At 35.7% G+C, this 20,926-nt stretch overlaps 2 protein-coding genes across 2 annotated transcripts; both read left to right on the forward strand.

The window, feature by feature from the left end:
- The first annotated feature begins 930 nt into the window (after positions 1 to 930).
- Positions 931 to 15,772, forward strand: LOC121971691 (phosphoenolpyruvate carboxylase 4-like). Its single transcript, XM_042523083.1, has 20 exons — positions 931 to 1,168; positions 1,396 to 1,559; positions 1,648 to 1,762; positions 1,847 to 1,924; positions 5,054 to 5,122; positions 5,195 to 5,273; positions 5,352 to 5,428; positions 5,508 to 5,603; positions 6,319 to 6,460; positions 9,819 to 9,953; positions 10,325 to 10,386; positions 10,519 to 10,800; positions 10,952 to 11,077; positions 11,183 to 11,284; positions 11,371 to 11,517; positions 13,782 to 13,880; positions 13,957 to 14,045; positions 14,229 to 14,355; positions 14,430 to 14,636; positions 14,776 to 15,772. The coding sequence occupies exons 1-20, from the start codon at positions 1,013 to 1,015 to the stop codon at positions 15,598 to 15,600; spliced, it is 3,177 nt and encodes a 1,058-aa protein (XP_042379017.1). The 5' UTR covers positions 931 to 1,012; the 3' UTR covers positions 15,601 to 15,772.
- Positions 15,773 to 17,356: 1,584 nt separating this feature from the next.
- LOC121973795 lies at positions 17,357 to 17,951 on the forward strand. Its single transcript, XM_042525148.1, has one exon. It carries the CDS (start codon positions 17,423 to 17,425, stop codon positions 17,843 to 17,845), a length of 423 nt encoding a protein of 140 aa, XP_042381082.1. The 5' UTR covers positions 17,357 to 17,422; the 3' UTR covers positions 17,846 to 17,951.
- Positions 17,952 to 20,926: the final 2,975 nt, after the last annotated feature.

Raw genomic sequence — 20,926 nt, forward strand, 5'->3', positions numbered from 1 at the left:
TCACCCGAATATCCCTCAACTCCTGTGAAAAAAAGATAATTCGCTTGTCCTCAGCGCTCCCGTCAAGATCTCATATGGTAGCATCCTATGTTTTAATCATCGCATCGTCCCGAAAAGACCGAATATACCTCAATTCCGGTCATATAATGAGATGAAAGTAATTAAATCATTTAATGTGATGTCCTAGGTGAGAGAGCATCTATAGGTGAGAGAGTGTTTAATACTCAAGGGAACGAATTCGTGAGAATCAATCGTTATCTAGTAAAATAACTTTATTATTTGAGTATCAACTCGTCTAAACCGTGGGGACTATAAACTATCTAACTATGTCTAATTTGGTACAATTCAATTATTCTACCTTTATAAATGATTAAAACAAACGGTCAAAATTTTATACATAAATTATAATTAATATAATACCTTCCAATTCCTCTTGTCAAAATGTCTGAATCAAAAGAATTATTTGACCCTAAACCTATTAAAATAAATACGTACGCATATACTAACTGTACCAATATCTGGACTACTTTGTTTTTAAATTATTAAACTATATATTAATTATGAAATGTGTAATTAATTTGGGTATTTACGAAATTTAGGTACCTGATTATAAAACCGGTTCAATTGGATGGATCGGCCGGGTCAGGACAAAGCAGTCCAATCCGATCGTCATCTAAAAGGTCCGTCCTTTGTTGATAGCATTGTGGGACCCACAATATGTCAGGTTATACCGGTCGTCCATCAATTACGCAGGTTGACTCACATCGGACGGCTGAGTTTGCGCTGAGGACCAGCGCCAACGATCCTGATTCCGCGGGGGGAGTCCCAGAGCTAGCCCTCTCCGTCTGCTCCTCCTGTCGTGGACGCGTGGCGCGTTCTCCGGCGTCTAGCCTTTCCTCTCTCTCCCTCGTGGTTCTACTTTTTGCTTTCTCGTCCATTGTGGCCTCGCTTCTGCTTGGTTACAGTTTATCGGAGACTAGAGTCGGGATCAGATCGGAGGAGGTGCGGGAAGATGGCGGACACCACCGACGACATTGCGGAGGAGATTTCAATGCAGGCCTTCGAGGATGACTGCCGCCTCGTTGGCAGCCTCCTCCAAGACGTCCTCCACCGCGAGGTCGGACCCCGCTTCATGGAGAACATCGAGCGCAAGCGCGTCCTCGCTCAGGTTAGCTAGTTCTTCTATCCCATTGATGGATGCATGGTTTTCGCGTCAATGCGACGAAGATTTGATCCTTCGTTTGTTTCGCGCATTGGTTAGTAGTATATATTAACAGGCGCCTATATTTTGGGTTAAAATGCTAACGATGTTTTGGTGGATGCTCAGATCTTTCTCAGTTTACTATCTATGGAGGAAGGTCGATCATTTTGATCATTTTTTTGTTGTTATCGTAGTCTGCGGTTAATATGAGATCGATAGGGATGGAGGAGGCAGCGGATTTGCTGGATAAGCAGCTCGCGACAGACATATCGAAGATGACCCTGGAGGACGCATTGTCACTTGCCCGGGCGTTTAGCCATTACCTCAACCTCATGGGCATCGCAGAAACCCACCACAGGCGTGCTTTCTTTTCCACCTCTTTCAGTTTCACCCTCACTACATTTTGGTACCCTTCCTTCATTACATTCACCTTGCTTCTGATGCAGGGTTCGCAAGGCACGCCATGATGCAAACTTATCAAGATCATGCGATGACACATTCAACAAGTTGATTCAGACTGGCGTTTCGCCGGAAGAGCTGTATAACACTTTCTGCAAGCTGGTTTGTACTCTGATATTGGTGGCGATGCTTTAATCAGTGATTAGCTGTTGCTAAAAGTACGTTTTTTCTTGCTTCTTCCTGCAGGAGGTTGAGATAGTATTAACTGCACATCCCACCCAAATAAACAGGCGTACCCTGCAATACAAACATGTTAGAATAGCGGTGAGCTCTATGACCCCATGTGTCCCTTGTACTTCTCATGGATTACACTTTCCTTGCTTTCAGTATTAGATTGTGTTAGGGCTTCTTCAAAACACACATGTTTCAGAGCATTTCTCGTTTCTAACTGGAGCATGATGGTTGTTTGCCTAATGGCATTCTGCAAAGAGATGGCAGTCTCTGGTATTAGTTGGGGATTTCTAGTAATTGAAACATAATTATTTGATAGTTTAACCATATTTTAGCATTTGTCATATTTGTTTTCTAGTGTTCCATGCTGGTGTTCCATGCAAACAGGAGGATCTGCCATTTTTCATATTTAAAATATTAATTTTTCTGTCGTTCAACACTTTATCCTATTGAGATTTCTTCTCATGTTAAGCATCTCTTGTGTTCTGCTGTGACTAATCACCTTTTTCTTTAATGTATGTATTTGTTTATTCTGGTAGAGTATCCAATACTTGTAAAGTGAAAAGAGGATTGCACAAGGCCCAAGGCCTCTTGAAAATGTCAAGTGAATTTATAATGACAAACATTTATGCTCACTGGTTAGTTTATTCTGGTGCTTGCATTATTATTTTCATCATGAGCTTTAACATGTACCTGAAGTATGTGCATGTCAAGAATAGTAAGTTAAGTCTGCCAATAGATTCTGAATAAAATTGACCTTGGCTTATCACCTAAAAGGTATGTTTGCTTGAGCATTCATTTACTAGGTATTGCTTTTTTTTTTCCCTACTACATTAACCTACATTTTTTTGGGTTTTTATTTTTCATTTTCCTTTCCTCCTACAATCAGACACACTTCTTTGCTACCACTTTGTTTTCTAAAAGTTGTAATATATTTGGGCCTTTATAGTTATTTTCATAGACATAATAATGCACAATGATGAAATTGACTTCAACTGAATATTTCTTCTTTTGCTATTTCAAATGATCATGTGTCCTAAAATTCTTTGGCTTTCCTCTTGTTGTACCCAATTTTAATCTGAATGATTTTCTATCAATAGAATTTTTGGAATTTGTTCCAAGGAATAAGCGAAGTCTGTTGCCTGGTCGGTGTGATATCTGTGGGTCTGTCAGCATGAAATATTAACCAGTTTTAGAAAGAAAAATGGCAGGATATAGACCATTAAATAGGAGTAAGAATAAAGAAGTTTGTTGAAAATTTTCAAACGACACAATATGAAGGGTCAGCAAGTGAGATCTTCATCTATTAAATCTGCATTCCACCTTAAATTCCTTCAGTAAATTCTAATGCAGTTTTTTTGTATTTATTTATTTTGAAGGGAACATCATATACTGCAGATTTGTTTGATCTATGGATTAGATATGTTTCAATATGGGGCCATTATCTTTTTTTTTTCTTTTTCTTTTTAATTTACTTGGTCAGGGTTCACTCTGTATGACTTTAATCATCATCATCATCAAGTAGTAGTGTTTGTCCCAACTATTTGGGGTTAGCTACATGGATTTTGTAGTGATTAATTATAATTATCCTTAGTGCTTGTTGTGCTGCTTTGATCTGCACTATGAAGTTTTATTATATGCCTAATATTTGTGAGACTTGCAGATTGTTTTCACTTATATATTATATAGCCTAAATTTTACACTCCAGAATCATCTATCTTGTTTTTTCATAAGTGCACAAAAATTTGTGCATAACAACCATATTCTAGGGACCATTATCCTTATTCTAATTTTTTTTGTATTCTGTCATTTTGCATTTATTGTGGAAACGTGGGGTTCCATTCTTATTTCTATCACTGGAAAGGATCCTTCAGGTAAAGCTCAAAAATAACACTAGAGAATGCCTTCTTTGTCCCTTTTACCTCCATATTTACCTAATTTGGTAACTCATAGTAAAATTAGGACATTTTAGAAGGGGAGCCATGCAACGGTAAAGTTGCCGTCGTGTGACCTAGAGGTCATGGTTCGAGTCTCGGAAACAACCTCTTGTAAAATAAGGTAAGGTTGTGAACAATAGACCCTTCCTCAGACCTTGCATTTGGGGGAGCTTTGTGTACCGGTTGTCTCTTTTTTTTTTTAATAGCAAAATCCGGATATTTTATAAGCACATGGCTTGAAGACAATTGTGTTATAACAGCAAAGGCCACAACAAGACATGGGTGTACTTTTGTTTTATAGCAAAATCAGGACATTTTATCAACAGAAGCACATGGCTTGAAGACAATTGTGTTATAACAACAAAGGCCACAACAAGCCATGGGTGTGCTGTTTGACAAGGTCATTGTGTCCAATAGTTGATAGTAATTGAATAAGCCTAGCCCTCATGAACTAGGAAGCTGGATATAAAGGTGGAGCCTACCTGCAACCCTTACTGTCAATTGCAACATTCATATTCTAGTAGTCTGTGTAGACTCACCTTGCTTCGATAACATCATCATCATCAGGCAACTTCTGATGTGATCATGTTATCGAAGCAAGGTGAGTCTATGCATAAGGTACTAGAATAGGAATGTTGCAATGAATCTATGTATTGACTCACCTTTCTTCAATAACATCATCATCAGGCAATTCCTGATGTGATCATGTTAGTGTCCGCGATGATCAGTTTTTGTATATCCAAAACTGATATGGGAATTGCTTTAGGGGATGACAGAATGGACAAACCTCTTGTTCTCTGTCTTCTGCACAATATTCAATGAATTTATTAGTCGATGTTCCTGAGCAAGTATGTGCTAAATCCACTAATCCTGTCATTGATAGAGAAAGTAGTATACGTTGAATAATCAATAATCACAATCTGTGTAAATATTATGGCTAGACTTGATAAGGTGTTCTTGTTGTGTCATGATGATATTGCAAGTAGAAAATGGATAAATTTTGAGGGACAAATGCCTTGGGTTCTAGAATGTGCTTTTGGGGATACCATTATCAACTAGAAATGCAGAGGCAACAAGTTCTATATACAATTGTGCCTAGGAACCTTCTTCACAACATTCAGTAGTGGTGAATCACAACAGGTCTTTAAGTCGAGTCAATTCACAGTTCAATGTATATAGATATTATGGTATTTTCTAGGTTATGATCTTACTTTACCAGTTCATCTTTCAGTTCTGTGGTCTGATATGCTGTGCATTTATTTTAATACATTGACCCATACTGCAGCATCTTCTGGAGTATAATGACAGACCTGATCTAAGCATTGAAGATAAAGAAATGCTGATAGAAGACCTGGTATCTTCTTATTGAGAGTCTTGTGAGTGAGTTCACTGAGTTCAAATAGTCATAAATCTTTTGTTTCCTTAGGTAAGGGAGATCACCTCATTATGGCAGACAGATGAATTGAGACGTCATAAACCTACTCCTGTTGATGAAGCTAGAGCTGGTATAATTGTTTTTTTGAGAAAAAAGCCTTGTATAATTTTGTATAAAAGGGTTATTTATCATGAAAAAATGCTGGTAGGTTTGCACATTGTTGAGCAATCACTTTGGAAAGCTGTACCACATTATCTTCGTCGTGTCAGCACTGCTTTGAAAAAGGTTCCTCTCCTGTTTCTTGGCTTTGACTGAGATCCTAACAGCAATGGTTTCACTTAATCCCAATTTTCTTCACTTACAGCACACCGGTAAGCCACTTCCACTAACCTGCACGCCCATAAAATTTGGTTCTTGGATGGGTGGTGATCGAGATGGAAATCCAAATGTCACAGCAAAAGTGAGTTCTTCATCTGTATGTTTAATTTATAAGTAAATATTTAATATTTCTGAAGTGTTCACCTGAATGTGCTACAGATCAGTAATTTTGATCAATTTTTTGACTTGCTGCTCACTAATTTGATTAAAAACCTCAAGTATAAGTTTTGAATGCCCTCGCTTTCCTTGAATTATGGAAGGGTTGTTTGAGAGGAACAATTGCGCTTAGGGTTAAATGTAGTTCAGACACAATATTAACAATAGATATGCTCAAACTCATGGTCATGTGTTGTTATAAGTCATGCTTTGTTAACAACTAATTCATATGGTCCTTTATTGTATGAAAAAGGTACACCAACACCTTTTTGTCAAGAAACTATACTGCTTGTCTAAAAGAATCATTGGTTCAAAGTCTAACTTATACCCTAGAACCATCCTAATTGTCAGTATGTGTGATTCAACAGTGGCTTCACATCACATATACAACCCTATTTGAACACCGTACAATGGCTAAGATTAGGCCCCACTTCGATACAAAGTATCACAACCAACATGCATAAGTGAACCGATTCATTGATTTGTTAGGTCGAACCATTGACCCCAAATGCTTAAGCACTAGTTAATACATTAAAGTGAAAGCATGCTTGTAGTTGTACCTTGTTTGTGCTTCTTGTTTGTTGAATCAACTCATTTTTTTACTTGTTGTCAATCAAAGGTATCTATTCTGTTTGCTGCAGGTTACCAGAGATGTTTCATTGCTATCACGGTGGATGGCAATTGATCTTTACATTCGAGAGGTTGATAATCTAAGATTTGAGTTATCTATGAACAGATGTAGTGATGCGTTGGCTAAGTTGGCACAGGATATCTCACTCCAAGGTTTGTAGGTCTAATATATGTTTGCAAGCACTAATGTGCTTCTATCAATTATATATGGCATGGTGGTAAAGTAACGTAGTTATGCATGGACAATATTCTCACAATATACATTTTTCTACCGAGTGCAAGAGCTTCCAAAATGGATTTGTTTAAGGGTGTAATAGAGCCGAGCTGAACTCTTGAATGTTTGAGTTTGACTCGTTTATAATCGAGCTGAGCTCGGGCTTTATTTAACGAATATATTCATGGCTCACGAGCTTATTTGAGCTTTTATCGAGCCTAAACGAGCTTAATAAATATAAATTATAAATTTAAATATTCATTAAAAACTAAATTATATATTTAGAGAAAATTAGAATATTTTTATTACAATTTACAATTTTATTCTAATAATAAATTTAATATATTTGTTTATATTTTTCATAAGTAGAGTGTAAAATCTATAAATTCAATATCAAAACTATTATTTTTTCATTTAAAAGTTGATTCATGAGCTTACTAACGAATATGTTCACGAGCTAATGAGCCGAGTATTGTGAAGCTTGAGCTTGGTTTGTTTATCTTAACGAGCCTTATTAAACGAGTTCAAACGAGCTTTTATCAAACCGAGCTTCAAATAGCTCATGAAAGGCTTGGTTCATTTACACCCCTAGATCTGTTTGATTATGAAATGTTTTTCCAATAACATGTTGCATGGCTTCGTCTTCTTATTGCATTTGACAATCTGAAAAAAGGAACCACTTATCTGTTCAAATGCTAGTATATCAAGGTCATAGAAGCATCGATCACTAAAGTTTCTGTGTCTATTAGCTTGCTACTCCTTGCTAGGATCTAGGCCATTTTCAGCAGTTAACCCATTACTTTATATCTGGACAAAAGAATGTTGAAGTTTCAAGTATTGACATCATCAAAAGAATGTTAGTAAATCAGTTAACACATTACTAGATTAATTAGAGTTTGTGATCTCCCTTTATCCTTTATACATTCTACTCTAGTTAATCCCAAGGTTTAAAATTTCGACCTATGCTAAGATTTCGGTTCTAGACCAGAATGATATAGTTTCGGTATCGTATCGTGCTATGCCAATACGAATTTTGGTTTTTTTTTATTTATTTATAGCAATTATTAGATAAATATATTTATTGTGTATAATTTAAAAATAAGTTGTATATTGATTTTATATAAGTTCTCTATTATTAAACAACTTAATATTGTTAGAAAAAATAATTAAATATAGTTTTTTTTTAAAAAAAATGATCTATTAATAATTTGAATTAAAATTAATACATCATAATATATTACCTTGCTAATACTAAAAGGAGCGACGTGAATCATGGAAACATTGGTTCTTGTAACATTTTACTTAAATAACCTTTATAGTTCTCCAATGCCTAGATTAAATAATCATAATTATATAAATTAATACAACGATGATGTTATTTTATATATAATAATTTTATAACTTAACTATTTATTCATTTAATTAATTATTAATTTAAATAATATATATTTAAAATAATAAAAAAGATTAAAATATCAATTAAAATATTAAAACAGTAAAAAATGCAAAATAATTAAAAAAAATCAGAATATAAATTTAATTTATTAAAAATTTTATAAATTTTTTTAGCTTTTTTAAATAAAATTTAAAACAAAACAATTTCAGAATATCATTTAATAAAATTTATTAATTTGTTTAAAATTTTAAATATATTTTTTATATTTTATTAAGATAATTTAATTAGAGTTTATGAAAGTCTCTTTAAAATATCACACTTAAATGAGAATTGTTTGAATTATTTAAATTACAATATTAATTTTACACAGTACACGCCCGCGATGCGCGCTCGCGACTCCTCCGGCACCCACACACCTTTGGCAGCACCGGAAGCATCCCACTACGCTTTTGGCTCTGCCAAAAGCGTCGTGTTGTGACGCCTCCAGTGCTCGTGACGCGCGCTTGAAATAGCTGCGCATAGGGTGTCGGTTTCGCTTTCCCAGCGGAACAGTAAAAATTGTTTGTGTTGCCCGGCACGGAACGACATTTCGATCGTTGGTTGATCCAACTTGTCTCATTGTAGAATCTATTATTTGCCCTTGAACATATCCATACCATCTCAACTTATATGCTCTATATAGTAGTATTTGTTATTTTATCCACGTCGAGTAAAATAATCATATAGTGAAATGTATTGCAGGAGCTGATTGAATAGATTAATTGAGGTTGGTGAGGTTGTTCAAGGAGATGATTAAATTTTCTTATTCATAAAAAAAAGCTTGATTATTTCTCTTGCTGCTAGGACAAGTTATCATTTCCAAGCTGGATGGTTTATAGGCTCTTCCTAGTAGCGCAAGTCGTAAAAGGGCAACTAATCTCATTGTTTTCTAGAGAATTTGCCGAAACCTAGTTGCACACTAGTGAGGGAGAATTAAGCTTTAATGAAAGCACTATGCGCTTTGAGATTGTTGATTACTCAAGTCCATAATCCATCATTGGCAACTAAAGTTTCTAGCATAGTCTTCCCTTTTTAAGTTAAAATATGCTTGTTTCCATCCATATAATTCAGTTTCATTAGTCAACTTTTGTCTTAGTGATTGATTAAGTTGCTTGATTATGGGCAATGGTCTTAGAAATCAAAGAAATCTCATTTTTCCAAAGATAAATATGATTGAGATCAGGTACGTTACCACTAGATGCGGGTCAAATCATATTTGACCAATCAACATCATCCAAATTGGTTGATAGAAGCTAAGGTAAAAACTTTCTTAGTATATCCTTTTTCTTCTATGTTATACACATATATAACAATTTTCCTGCTACATGAGTTTATCTCTCATTATGCATATAGGGTTGACCATCCGAAGAATGAGCCTAAATATTAGATTTTACTAGGGGTGAATAACAAATCAGACATATCCTACCTGATCCAGAAAACCAAACTAATGCGAAAACAGGGTCTTCATCTTTTAGTCAAGTTTCTAAGTCTAGATATTATATGACTTGGGATGGGTTCATAGTCTCGGGTTATCTAAAAACCCAAATATAACCTACTTATGATATATCATGTCATATGTCGCATATACCATATACACACACTGATATCTGATACTGAAAAATATTCTGTGTAAACATGAAAAAGAAGACTCATATTCACACAGATATTTACTTACATTACATTCTTTTAGTTCTGGAACATAAATCTCCTACCTACACCTTATTCTTTGTTGAAACTTGAAACTATGTTTTGATGCAACAAAGCTGCTGCCCAAGTGTAATTCATTTCAATAAATAATAAAATGATTAGTTGAAATTTTGTAACAGTTTTTTCAAAGAATTTATGTAACATTGTAAATGCAGAATCAGAATCTGAGAACTTGAATTCTGAAAGATGGAATTCAAGCGTAAATCGAACTCCTCTAAAGCATCAAAATCAGCATATGTCTGCATTGCCAGCACAGCTTCCTGCCGGTGCATATCTTCCAGCTTGCACAGGTAGACGTTTCACCTTTTCTCCTGTTGTAGTGGAACCCTTTTGGCTTTACATGCAATTGAGTAACCTGTTAAACAACTTATGATAAAAACAGCTTTGTTTAAGCAATTATGATAGTTGAAAGATGATATACTGAGCATATACTCAAAGAAAATACACACTAGGGAAAATGGGAGCATAAACCACCTACTGCATTCCTAGTTATGGCCCATCATTGTAGGGTCTTTAAAATTTTATTGAAAACATATTGTTCGGCGACTCATAGTGTAAAGATGATATTTTGTGGAATACAGTGCAATAAGATATCATGAATAATGTCTTAATGCATTATGGTCATGAAACAGTCATCATTTGTTGTTTATTTTTCATGCAGAATGCAGTGATGGAGGATCTAAATATCCTGTAGTAGAATTTCCAGGCAATATTAATCGTCAGGTAAGTCTTAGTGGATATTGTTTGGATTATTTCATTTATTCATATCTTGAGGCAATTAGTCACTTTATTGTCCTTCAGTTGAAACTTTAAAGATACATGTATTAAGGTTAACTGATATTTATTTATCTACAGAATGATAAGAAACCTTCTGTCCGACTGGGTTTGTCCTTGCCAAAAACTGATGGTGGTTTTTCACCTACTGGTGGTTCTTTACCTAGCCCTACTAGCCAATCATCAGTAACAGGGTCTCAAAAACTGACTAGGTCAAGTTCCAGTCAGCATCTTGCACAAAGGAAACTATTTGCTGAATCTCAAATAGGCAGGTCAAGCTTTCGGAAGCTTTTAGAACCTAGTCTACATCAACGTCCTGGATTCACTCCTTACCGGGTTTTTCTTGGAAATGTGAAAGACAAGGTTAGTTCTACCCTTGGTGTCTCGACAGATAATGTTAAATGCTAGAAATTGCATGATTTGTTTCTCTAGTTTACCCAAGAAAGTTAAGCTTTTACCATCGCCATTGTTTTAATAGATTTAGCGACCCTAATGTTATGCTCTTGCACATTAGCTCCTCAAGACTCAAAGACGGCTAGAGCTTCAACTTGAGGATCTGCCATCTGAACACGATCCTATAGAATACTATGAAACTACAGAGCAGCTTCTCGAACCCCTTACTCTTTGTTATCAATCTTTGGTATGAGTTTAGAAACTCTTTCCATTCTGATTCTTTCTATAAAATATTTGTAGCAGTTTTATGCTGGTCAAATGGCATTACCAATCCTCTATATTCACTTTGAAGCAATCATGTGGATCTGTCATACTTGCTGATGGACGGTTAGCAGATTTGATAAGAAGGGTAGCCACCTTCGGTATGGTCTTAATGAAGCTTGATTTACGTCAGGTAGTACTTGCTGATTTTATTTGCTTCACTATGGATGTACTGGGGCATTTTCGTAGGTATGTTCACCTTGTATTAGCCTTTTACAGGAAGCTAGCAGACACTCTGAAACTCTAGATGCTGTTACTAAATACTTGGACATGGGATTGTACACTGAATGGGATGAAGAGAAAAAATTGGAATTTTTGACTAGAGAGCTGAAAGGAAAACGTCCGCTAGTTCCACCCAGCATAGAAGTATGTTGCCTTTCTGAGTAGTTCATTATCTTCAATGATTATTGTTTACATGACATCTACTGCTGTTTGAAGTATTCCTTGAGAATAGGTTTTGATTTTGTATTTAGTTAATCATGTTTATACAGTCAGAAATTCTTTAGTAGGATAACATATTCTCGTAGGTTAATAAAACTTCTTCCTTTATTATCAACATACAAAGGAGGATAACATATTCTCCTAGGTTAATAAAACTTCTTCCTTTATTATCAACATACAAAGGAATTAGTGAGCTACGTTACTGAAATATTTTATAATCTATCAAACATTGAGATTTTAAAGGAAGAACTACTTTAAGTGCGCGAGGCTTTGTCAAGCCACTTAATTGTTTCATTTTCATAAATTTGGTTCGTTAAACCTCCAAAATGGTTTGCTTGACTTGGGTAATTAGGAGGAAGAAGAGGAAGAGGAAAACAACATAATCCCTTCCCTCTACTGCCCACCCCTTTATATCTTTACACACAAGTAAATCAAGCTAGGGTATTACCCGACAAGAAATAAGATAGAATAAAACAATACCAAGTACTTATTAATTCATGATCAAATGGATAAATTATAATATGACTGAGAGTGGGTTGAACTCTTGATAGTTGGTCTAATAAGAACATGGATAGCTATTTCGTGATTAGATCATAATAAAACACTTTCTAGAGTAAAGAAGAAATTAATGTCATAGAAACTCAGTCATCTCAATTTTTGTGCTCTCCTCAGGAAGCTGGAGGTGCCTTAGAGCATCTCCAATGCAAGGTTTGTGAGAGGTTTTTAAAATCAAAAAAGTTGAATAAAAAAGCTTAAACCATTGTAGAAACGAGGTTTGAGGTTTATAGTTCAAGGTAGATATGAGGTTTGAGGTTTATAGTTCAAGAGCAATAGTGAAAACTCAAATCTGTTCTTTTGTATTAAATTGATGTATATGCATGGAGCCATGTAACTACATGCTATGAATTATATCATAAAAAAGCTCATTTAGAGCTTTAACCATTGGGGATGTTTCAATGAGGTTTTATAATATTGACATGGCATATTGAAATCATAAAAAAAGCTCATTTAGAGCTTTAATGATTGGAGATGCCCTTAAAGGCAGCAAACATGCAACACTCTGCATATTCTCGGGTTCCATGCCCCTAGCATGAAATCATAGGAGACTCGAGGTCAGCGAGCATGCAATGTTGTGTGCATGATTTCATGCCTAGAACAAAACAACAAATATCATTTTGGCCAATGAGGAAGCATGAAATGGCTGGGCAAAACAATGGACAACTTTTGAATGTACAATTGAGTATTTGTATCTCAAGTCTAAGGTCATTATATCTTGAGGCAATTGTTGATAAACCATAAGATCTGGGTGGGGAATATTGTTTTAAAAAGAAATGGTCTAACCCTTGCCTTGATCTTAAATATCTTATCTGGAATAATAAACTTACCCAAAATGATTGCCAACATCTGAAGGGGGTAACTCAACGACCAACAATATTAAGTTGGTGACAATGATACCCAAAGAGATACCTCTGCCATACTCAAAGGGGTATTTGGGCATCTGATGACAAACTCATCGGTGATGATCGTCCTAAAGAAGTGAGTCAATTCACCTGATGAGGTGCCTTAACAGACAGAAAGGTATGTCAACAATTTGAAGAGACACGATTCACATCACCATATCGATGCTCCACTAGTTTGAGTCATCAACTTACCAACGACATGACTAACCAAACCTAAACCAATTGGATCAACTTCAATAGATCTGATCCAACATACTTTATATATGATTTTGTATCTCACTGATGATAGGAAGGTACATGCTAAACATTACGGTATACCACAATTACAGAGCATACTTGAAACCAAATATGTTGCTATCATTGTGCAAACCCTATTGGGGACCTGATTGTTGATTTTTTGAAGTGCTCTGTTTTACATAGATATCATGTAGCAGAAATGTACTTCCACGGTCGGGAAGAGTAATTTAATAGGATTCCAGCTCCCATTAAAGTTGAAAATATGAATTGATGCTTAATCTTTGAATTTTTTTATTAACCTAGGATGATATACTGATCTATTAATGAATAGAGGTTGAGAATAATCCATTAGTTTGTCTCCTGCACATGCTTGATTGTTTATGTTCCTTGTGCTGATATTTATAATTGTATCCACTATAGTCCCATGCTATAGTCCCATTCAACTAGTAGCATTTGTTTCTTTTTAATTCAAAATTTGATGGTATGTTTCAGGTGACTTCAGATGTGAAAGAGGTTCTTGACACTTTTAGGGTTGCTGCTGAACTAGGGAGTGACTCATTTGGCGCATATGTGATTTCAATGGCTTCAAATGTATCTACTTATTACACTAGTTACTTATTACTTGCTATTCAAATATTTTCTCTGAGGCATTACTTGTAATTGGCAGGCAAGTGATGTTCTTGCGGTAGAACTGTTGCAGAAAGATGCTAGACTTTCAGTCAGTGGGGAACTAGGGCGACTATGTCCTGGCGGAACGTAAGATTACTAATTATCAGTTTCAGCATGGTATAGCTTTTTCAATGTTATAGAGAAACTATGCTGGTTCTTGTTCTGCGAAACGTATGCATATGAATGGATAGAATCATAAAACAAATGATAATAGACAGAAGGAATATCTACATAGAATAGTGTGAGTTACATACCTTGTGCCTTTCACAGGCTTAGAGTTGTCCCTTTGTTTGAGACGGTGAAAGATCTCAGAGCAGCTGGCTCCGTGATTAGAAAGTTACTCTCGATTGATTGGTACAGAGAGCACATTAAAAAGAACCATAACGGGCAGCAAGAGGTGAGTATACTTTTCTTTACATATCCTTCCGTAGTTCTCATCTCTGATTTTAACAACTGGCAAATAATATTCAGGTTATGGTTGGTTACTCTGATTCCGGTAAAGATGCTGGGCGATTTACAGCTGCATGGGAATTATACAAGGCTCAAGAGGATGTTGTTGCTGCCTGCAAGGAGTATGGGATTAAAGTTACACTTTTCCATGGTCGAGGTGGTAGCATTGGTCGCGGTGGTGGCCCGACATATCTAGCCATACAGTCACAGCCTCCTGGTTCAGTAATGGTAAGTCAACCTACAGTGAAGTTCTTCACTTTGTCGAGCCCAATCTAGCTCAGTCTATTCCACACATTTGCTTTAGTTAAAATGATCGTCAACTAAACATTAATAATGCCAATGAGCCGTTTGTTCTCTTTGGTGGCAGGGAACTCTTCGGTCGACAGAGCAAGGTGAGATGGTCCAGGCCAAGTTTGGTCTTCCGCAGACTGCAGTGAGGCAACTCGAGATCTACTCGACTGCTGTACTTCTTGCAACAATGAATCCTCCACTCCCACCTAGAGAGAAGAAATGGCGATGTGTCATGGAGGAAATCTCCAAGGCAAGCTGCAATCAGTATCGGAGCACTGTATATGAGAACCCAGATTTTCTAGGCTACTTCCAGGAGGCCACTCCTCAGGCTGAGCTTGGATTCCTGAATATCGGAAGCCGGCCTACACGGAGGAAGGCTTCCACCGGCATTGGGCACCTAAGGGCCATTCCGTGGGTCTTTGCTTGGACCCAAACAAGGTTTGTGCTCCCTGCATGGCTCGGAGTTGGTTCTGGCCTCAAAGATGCATGTGACAAGGGCTACCAAGAGGACCTCAAGGCTATGTACAAGGAGTGGCCTTTTTTCCAATCAACCATCGATCTTATTGAAATGGTAGTCGCGAAGGCCGACATTCCCATAGCAAAACACTACGAAGAGGTACTTGTCTCCAAGAGCAGAAGGGCTCTAGGTTCCCAGCTAAGGTCAGAGTTACAGGCGACAGAGAAGTTTGTGCTAATTGTCAGTGGCCATGAGAAACTCTCTGACAACAACCGAAGGTTGAGGAGGTTGATCGAAAGCAGGTTGCCGTATCTCAATCCACTTAATCTCTTGCAGGTGGAGATTCTGCAGAGGTTGAGGCACGATGACGATAACCATAAACTTCGTGATGCTCTGCTCATCACAATCAATGGCATTGCTGCAGGAATGAGGAACACTGGTTGATATGCTTAATTTATATATATCTGTGATAACCAGGCTGAAACTCAAGTGCATCTTAGAAGTTTTCAAATGTTGTTGAACTTTAAAAAAAAAACATTTTTTGTGTGTGTTTTCATGGAGGCATTGATTGATTTTGGTTATGCAATAAGAGATGCTCGTGTGCTCTGTTTTTTTTTTCTTTGTCTTTTTGTTTTTTTGTGATGTTTGATTATGAAATAAGGTGAGAGATGAAATTAAAAATATCCATTCAGTTATTACATTGTGTTCAATTTATAAAAGAATAGTCCGGTTCATCAAATTTTAATCAATATGGATCTCGAGGATGGATTTATCATATACGCCTACAATCTAACTGTTGCGCTAACACTCTCTTGCTATTCAAGTTTTTATAGCAATAAAAATTGCTAATGAATCAAATGGAAAGAATATTTTGAAAGTTGACTTTTAAATGTGTAAGAAGTTTTGTTTTAGATTTATCCGGTAAATGAATAATGGGAAAAAGTTTTCTAGCTCTAATATTAATCGGTGTTCTTGTTTGAGATTATGGTCTAGTGAGTCAATGAAAATTAACTATTATGGGGAAGGTTACAGATGACACGATGACAAAAGAAGAATGATTGTCGAGATTGGACTCGACATGATGATTCCACCACTCAAGTTAGTAAGGGAATAGGGAGGAATAAAAGTTAGAGTAGTAGAAGAATTTAAATGTCTATATGCATATACATGCGCCTGCGAAAGTGGGTGACTTTATATAGGCCTGCGGGTGTACCATTATGTTACTCGTGCATTTGCCCATATCTTCTAGGAGGAATAGCTACGTTCACCATGTCTTCCAAGAATTACGGCTTATGTTATCCATATTATTAGGGAAAAGCGGTATGGTAAGCCACGTAGGATATGAGTCTCAACCAAGGGTGATTGAGTTGAAAGACCCTGTTAATCGAGTTGATGTAGTCTGATAAATCGAGTTGGAGTAGTCATGTTAGCCGAGTCGAAGGAGTTGGGTTGGTCGAGTCGGAGGAGTCGGGTTGTTCAAATTAGAGGAATAGGACAATCGAGTCTGGTTGACTGAATTGGAGGAATTTGGTGAGCTGTATTGGAGGCGTCGGATAGATCGTTTTGACTTCCACCTCACTTGTTACTAATTGACTTGATTTTTGATCGGTTGACTTGACTTTTGATCTACCCTATCACACGTGGCCTCCTATATCCATCACATGTAAGTTCGAATGCTTGACTTATAAAATCTGCCTTCGAGGTCATCGGAGATACCTAAAAGAAGATCAATCAGAGCTGGAGTCTGATCCAGTTCATCGGAGATGAGTCACGGCTGACGCTTGACGGGCGTCGGGTTATCCGAACAAATTAATTTTTAAAAAATATTATTTCATGATAAAATTTAAATTTTATAAATTTAATTAAAAGGATCAGACAGAAGAATTGTAGAAATATTTATTCGTGTGTTAGTTTTTATTAAATCAGTAGAATTAATCCTGAATTGCCATGTGTCCCATTGACAAAATGAAGAAATGAAGCTTCCCGAATAATTAATATCTCAAATAAAGTAATAAACAATACGAGTAGTAACCTACTCTACGGCGCCGACTACTTCCTAGTCGCCACGCGTCTACGTCCTGACGCTTCACGTGGGCCGACATTGGATCCCCAGCCGCCGGATCGACACGGCCAAGCCGCGACCGTTAATTACCCGCCAAATGATCACCGGACAAATTCCCTCGCCATCCCTATAAAAACCCCCCCAAATCCCCGCCCTTGTCTCCTCACATCGCAATTCACCGTTCCCTTCCTTAACCGACCGACCATGTGTCCTTCCACCCTCTCCCTCCCCGTTCGCCACCACCTGCCACCCAGCTTCCCCGGCGGTCTACGCCGCCGTCCCGGCCTCTTCCCCTCCCACAGAGTCGCCGCCTTCGGCTGGGACTACAGCGGCGGCAGGCTCGTCGACGAGAGCATGATCGTGCTGCGTAAGCGGATCCACGAGATGAAGATGGCGGAGACGAACTACGAGCCGCCGGCGGACTGGATGGACTGGGAGAAGCGCTACTACGCCACCTACCACGCCGACGTCTGCGAGGTCATGTGCCTGCTGCAGACCGTCCTGATGAGCACGAGGCCGAGCTGGGCGATCGGGATCTTCGCGGCCGTCACGCTCAGCGTCCCGGCGTCGGCGGTGCTCATCTCCGTCCACCTCCTCGAGGCATTGAATTCGCTCATCAGTCGCTGATCCCATTTTTCCTTTTTCAGTAAAAACAAAAAAAAACAAAAAAACAGCTAGCGTATCCGTGTAATATCTATTCGCTATATATATAAAATATCATAAAATTGTTTAATGATTGGTGCTAATTAACTAAAGCAAACGCATGGAAATTATCAGTTGACGAACTGTTTAAAGATTTTAATATGAATTTAATTGCAAGAATCTAGAAAATGGAGAATGTAGATGTTGATGTTTTTGATGGATTACACTCTGGAATTCTTATGAAACCTAGTTCGAGATTAATAATAATATAATCCTTAATACTTAACAACTAAGTCTACTCTCTCTTCCTATCAATTCAAACGCGGTTTGCATATAGTTGGAATCCAATCACTATCTACTAATTATACACCTCCACAAGCAAAGTGAGAGCCTGAATTGATACTTGTGATCTAAGAATATATATATATATATATATAATGTTATGTGCATTAACAATGATGTTTCACTTTGTTCCACTAAGCAAGTGGAGCTCCATCAGGCATTTTCGACCTTTTCGCAATCTCTTGGTTCTTAAACTCTAGACTTAGTGCCTGTTTTAAGGTGCACAGTGAGAATGAGTGTGAAGAGAGGTGTTGAGATAAGAAGAAGAAACAGTGTTGTTGAGATAAGAAGAAGAAACAGTACTTGATGATGCCCCCACACGCTAACACAATGCTAGATAGCTTTAATTTGTTTTGGAGAAAGAAAAGCCAAAACTATTTTGTGTTTGTGTTTCACATTTGACAGTGATTTAGCAACTTACTTTTTTGGATTGATTCAGGATTTTAATTCTCATGAAAAGGATACTGAATCATGGACGCCTCCTGTGTGAACGCACTTGAAACATGACATTAGTGGTCTTCAAGCAATCAATCAATGGAAGTACGTCCGATGATTGCTAAGTTGAATTAATGCATTGTTTCAGTACTGATGAATGGCGACAAGAGCAAATCTGAACCATGATCTCTTGACGTCGTGTTACTTGCCCCCTAAGAAAGCCACCTTAGTTGTTGAAGATGTTACCGATGGATTTAGGCCAGGGTTGTAGGACTGTAAACGAATTAAATAAGTTTAGTATTCAATTCGGCAATTTACTGAAGGCTGCACTCAGCTTTTACATGCTATACTTTCATAATTCTTAAAAGACACGTTAATTTATTTGATTTTTAAGAAAATTATATTTTTAGTTCTGTAACTTATATATTTTTTTAAATTTTAATCATGTTATAAATCAATTTATATTTTTAGTCCTGTAACTTGTAATGTTTTTCAATTTCAATCTTTTTTTCTCTAAAATTAAAATTTTTCAACGGAAAATGATGAGTTGTAAATTGAATTTGGGGATTTTGATTTTTTATGACCCATGTATTTTTTATATTTCAACCACAAACTAGACATTTTCCGTTGAAAAATTTTAATTTTGAAGAAAAAAGGATTGAAATTAAAAAAGATAAAAAATTACAGGACTAAGAACGTAAATTAACTCATAACAGGACTAAAATTAAAAAAGATACAAATTATAAGACTGAAAATATAATATTCTCTTATTTTTTTTCATTCTATCCTTCCTGCTAATTACAACCTCAATCTCCTTTCCTCCTCTCTCCACTCTGAAAAGCTACTCTCTCTTTCATCTATTAAATTATTTGACTCGAATTTATTTTTTCAAAACACTACCATTAGAGAACACCAAAAATAATAATGATCAATAAATTATTATTAATATAATAAAAAAATAAAAATTTCAAAATAACAAATAATCTTCTATTTTTAAAATAATTAAAGATGTTACAGATGGATTTATGCTAGAGCTTAAACGAATCACACGTTGCTAAGTTTAATGTCTTTGGTATTATAGAAGAGTTTATTTCTATTCACTCAATGCATAATTAAATGAATAAGTTCTCATTAAATTAAATAAATAAGTTTAAATATATATATTAAATACATTAATATTCATAAATAAAAATTGTGAATGTTTCACCAACAATACTCACAAAAGAAATTTGTGGATTATATTCATCAATAATTAAACTCTTATTAATACAATAAATAAATAAATAAATTTTTATAATGAACAAATATGTTTCTATTATTAGAATAATGAACTAAACAAGTTTTAAAATATAAAAGTTTCAAACAATTAAATAAGTTTAAATTAAGAACTTGATAATATCTAAATAAATCAAGCTCAAGCCAAGTTTAAACGAATCTTAACCTCATAAAAAAGAAACAAAACCAAGCTTGAACAATAATTTCATCGGCTAGATTCATTTTAGATTTGGTTTGATTTGAATATCACAAAACTGGAAAAAGAAGCTTGGGTTGTAAACTTAACTCAGCTGGGTGTGTTTACAACCCTAGATTATAAAGTTTTCAAGGTTTTCAATAAAATTGTAATATGAATTTGAATGGGTCTAAATTGGAAAAAGAAGGCATATTTCAACACTCAGAAGTTCAAAAAAAACTCATAAGACTGTTTGTTTGCTAGTTTTAATCAATTTAGATTAATATAACATTTTTATTCAAATTTTTTACTTTACTCTAAATTTATTTAAATTAAATAAGAAAACATATAACGGCTATAAAATATTTTTAAAAATACGTGTTTATTTTTTGAATTTAAAGTAGTTCAGGTTCTAAACTATTTCAAAATGGAAAAGAGATATATATTTTTTATATTTTTAAAAATTAATAAATTCACATAGTGGTTTTTAAAATTTATAATAGAAGTTATATTTCTTTTCGTTTTCTTTTTAAGATATTTTTTAAAAAAATATAACTCATAATAATGTTAGTGTATTTTTCATCAAAATTACTCTACAAGTTTTCTTAAAGGTGCACCTTCAAACGGTTAAATAAAAGCATAATGTTTTTTAATGATGAAATAAAAAGGACGGTTAAATGAAAGTATAATGTTTTTTGAATGATGAAATAGAAAGGGATGTTAATTTGAGGATTGTCTTAAAATGGAGACTTCCTTTTATAATTGTTGGAAGAAAAAAACGGATGTCTTCTTAATTATATCAACCGCGATTTAACAAATCAGATACTTCATTTTGCCTA

The sequence above is a fragment of the Zingiber officinale genome, chromosome 4A (genome assembly GCF_018446385.1).
Source record: "Zingiber officinale cultivar Zhangliang chromosome 4A, Zo_v1.1, whole genome shotgun sequence".
In the NCBI taxonomy this organism is placed as follows: domain Eukaryota; kingdom Viridiplantae; phylum Streptophyta; class Magnoliopsida; order Zingiberales; family Zingiberaceae; genus Zingiber; species Zingiber officinale.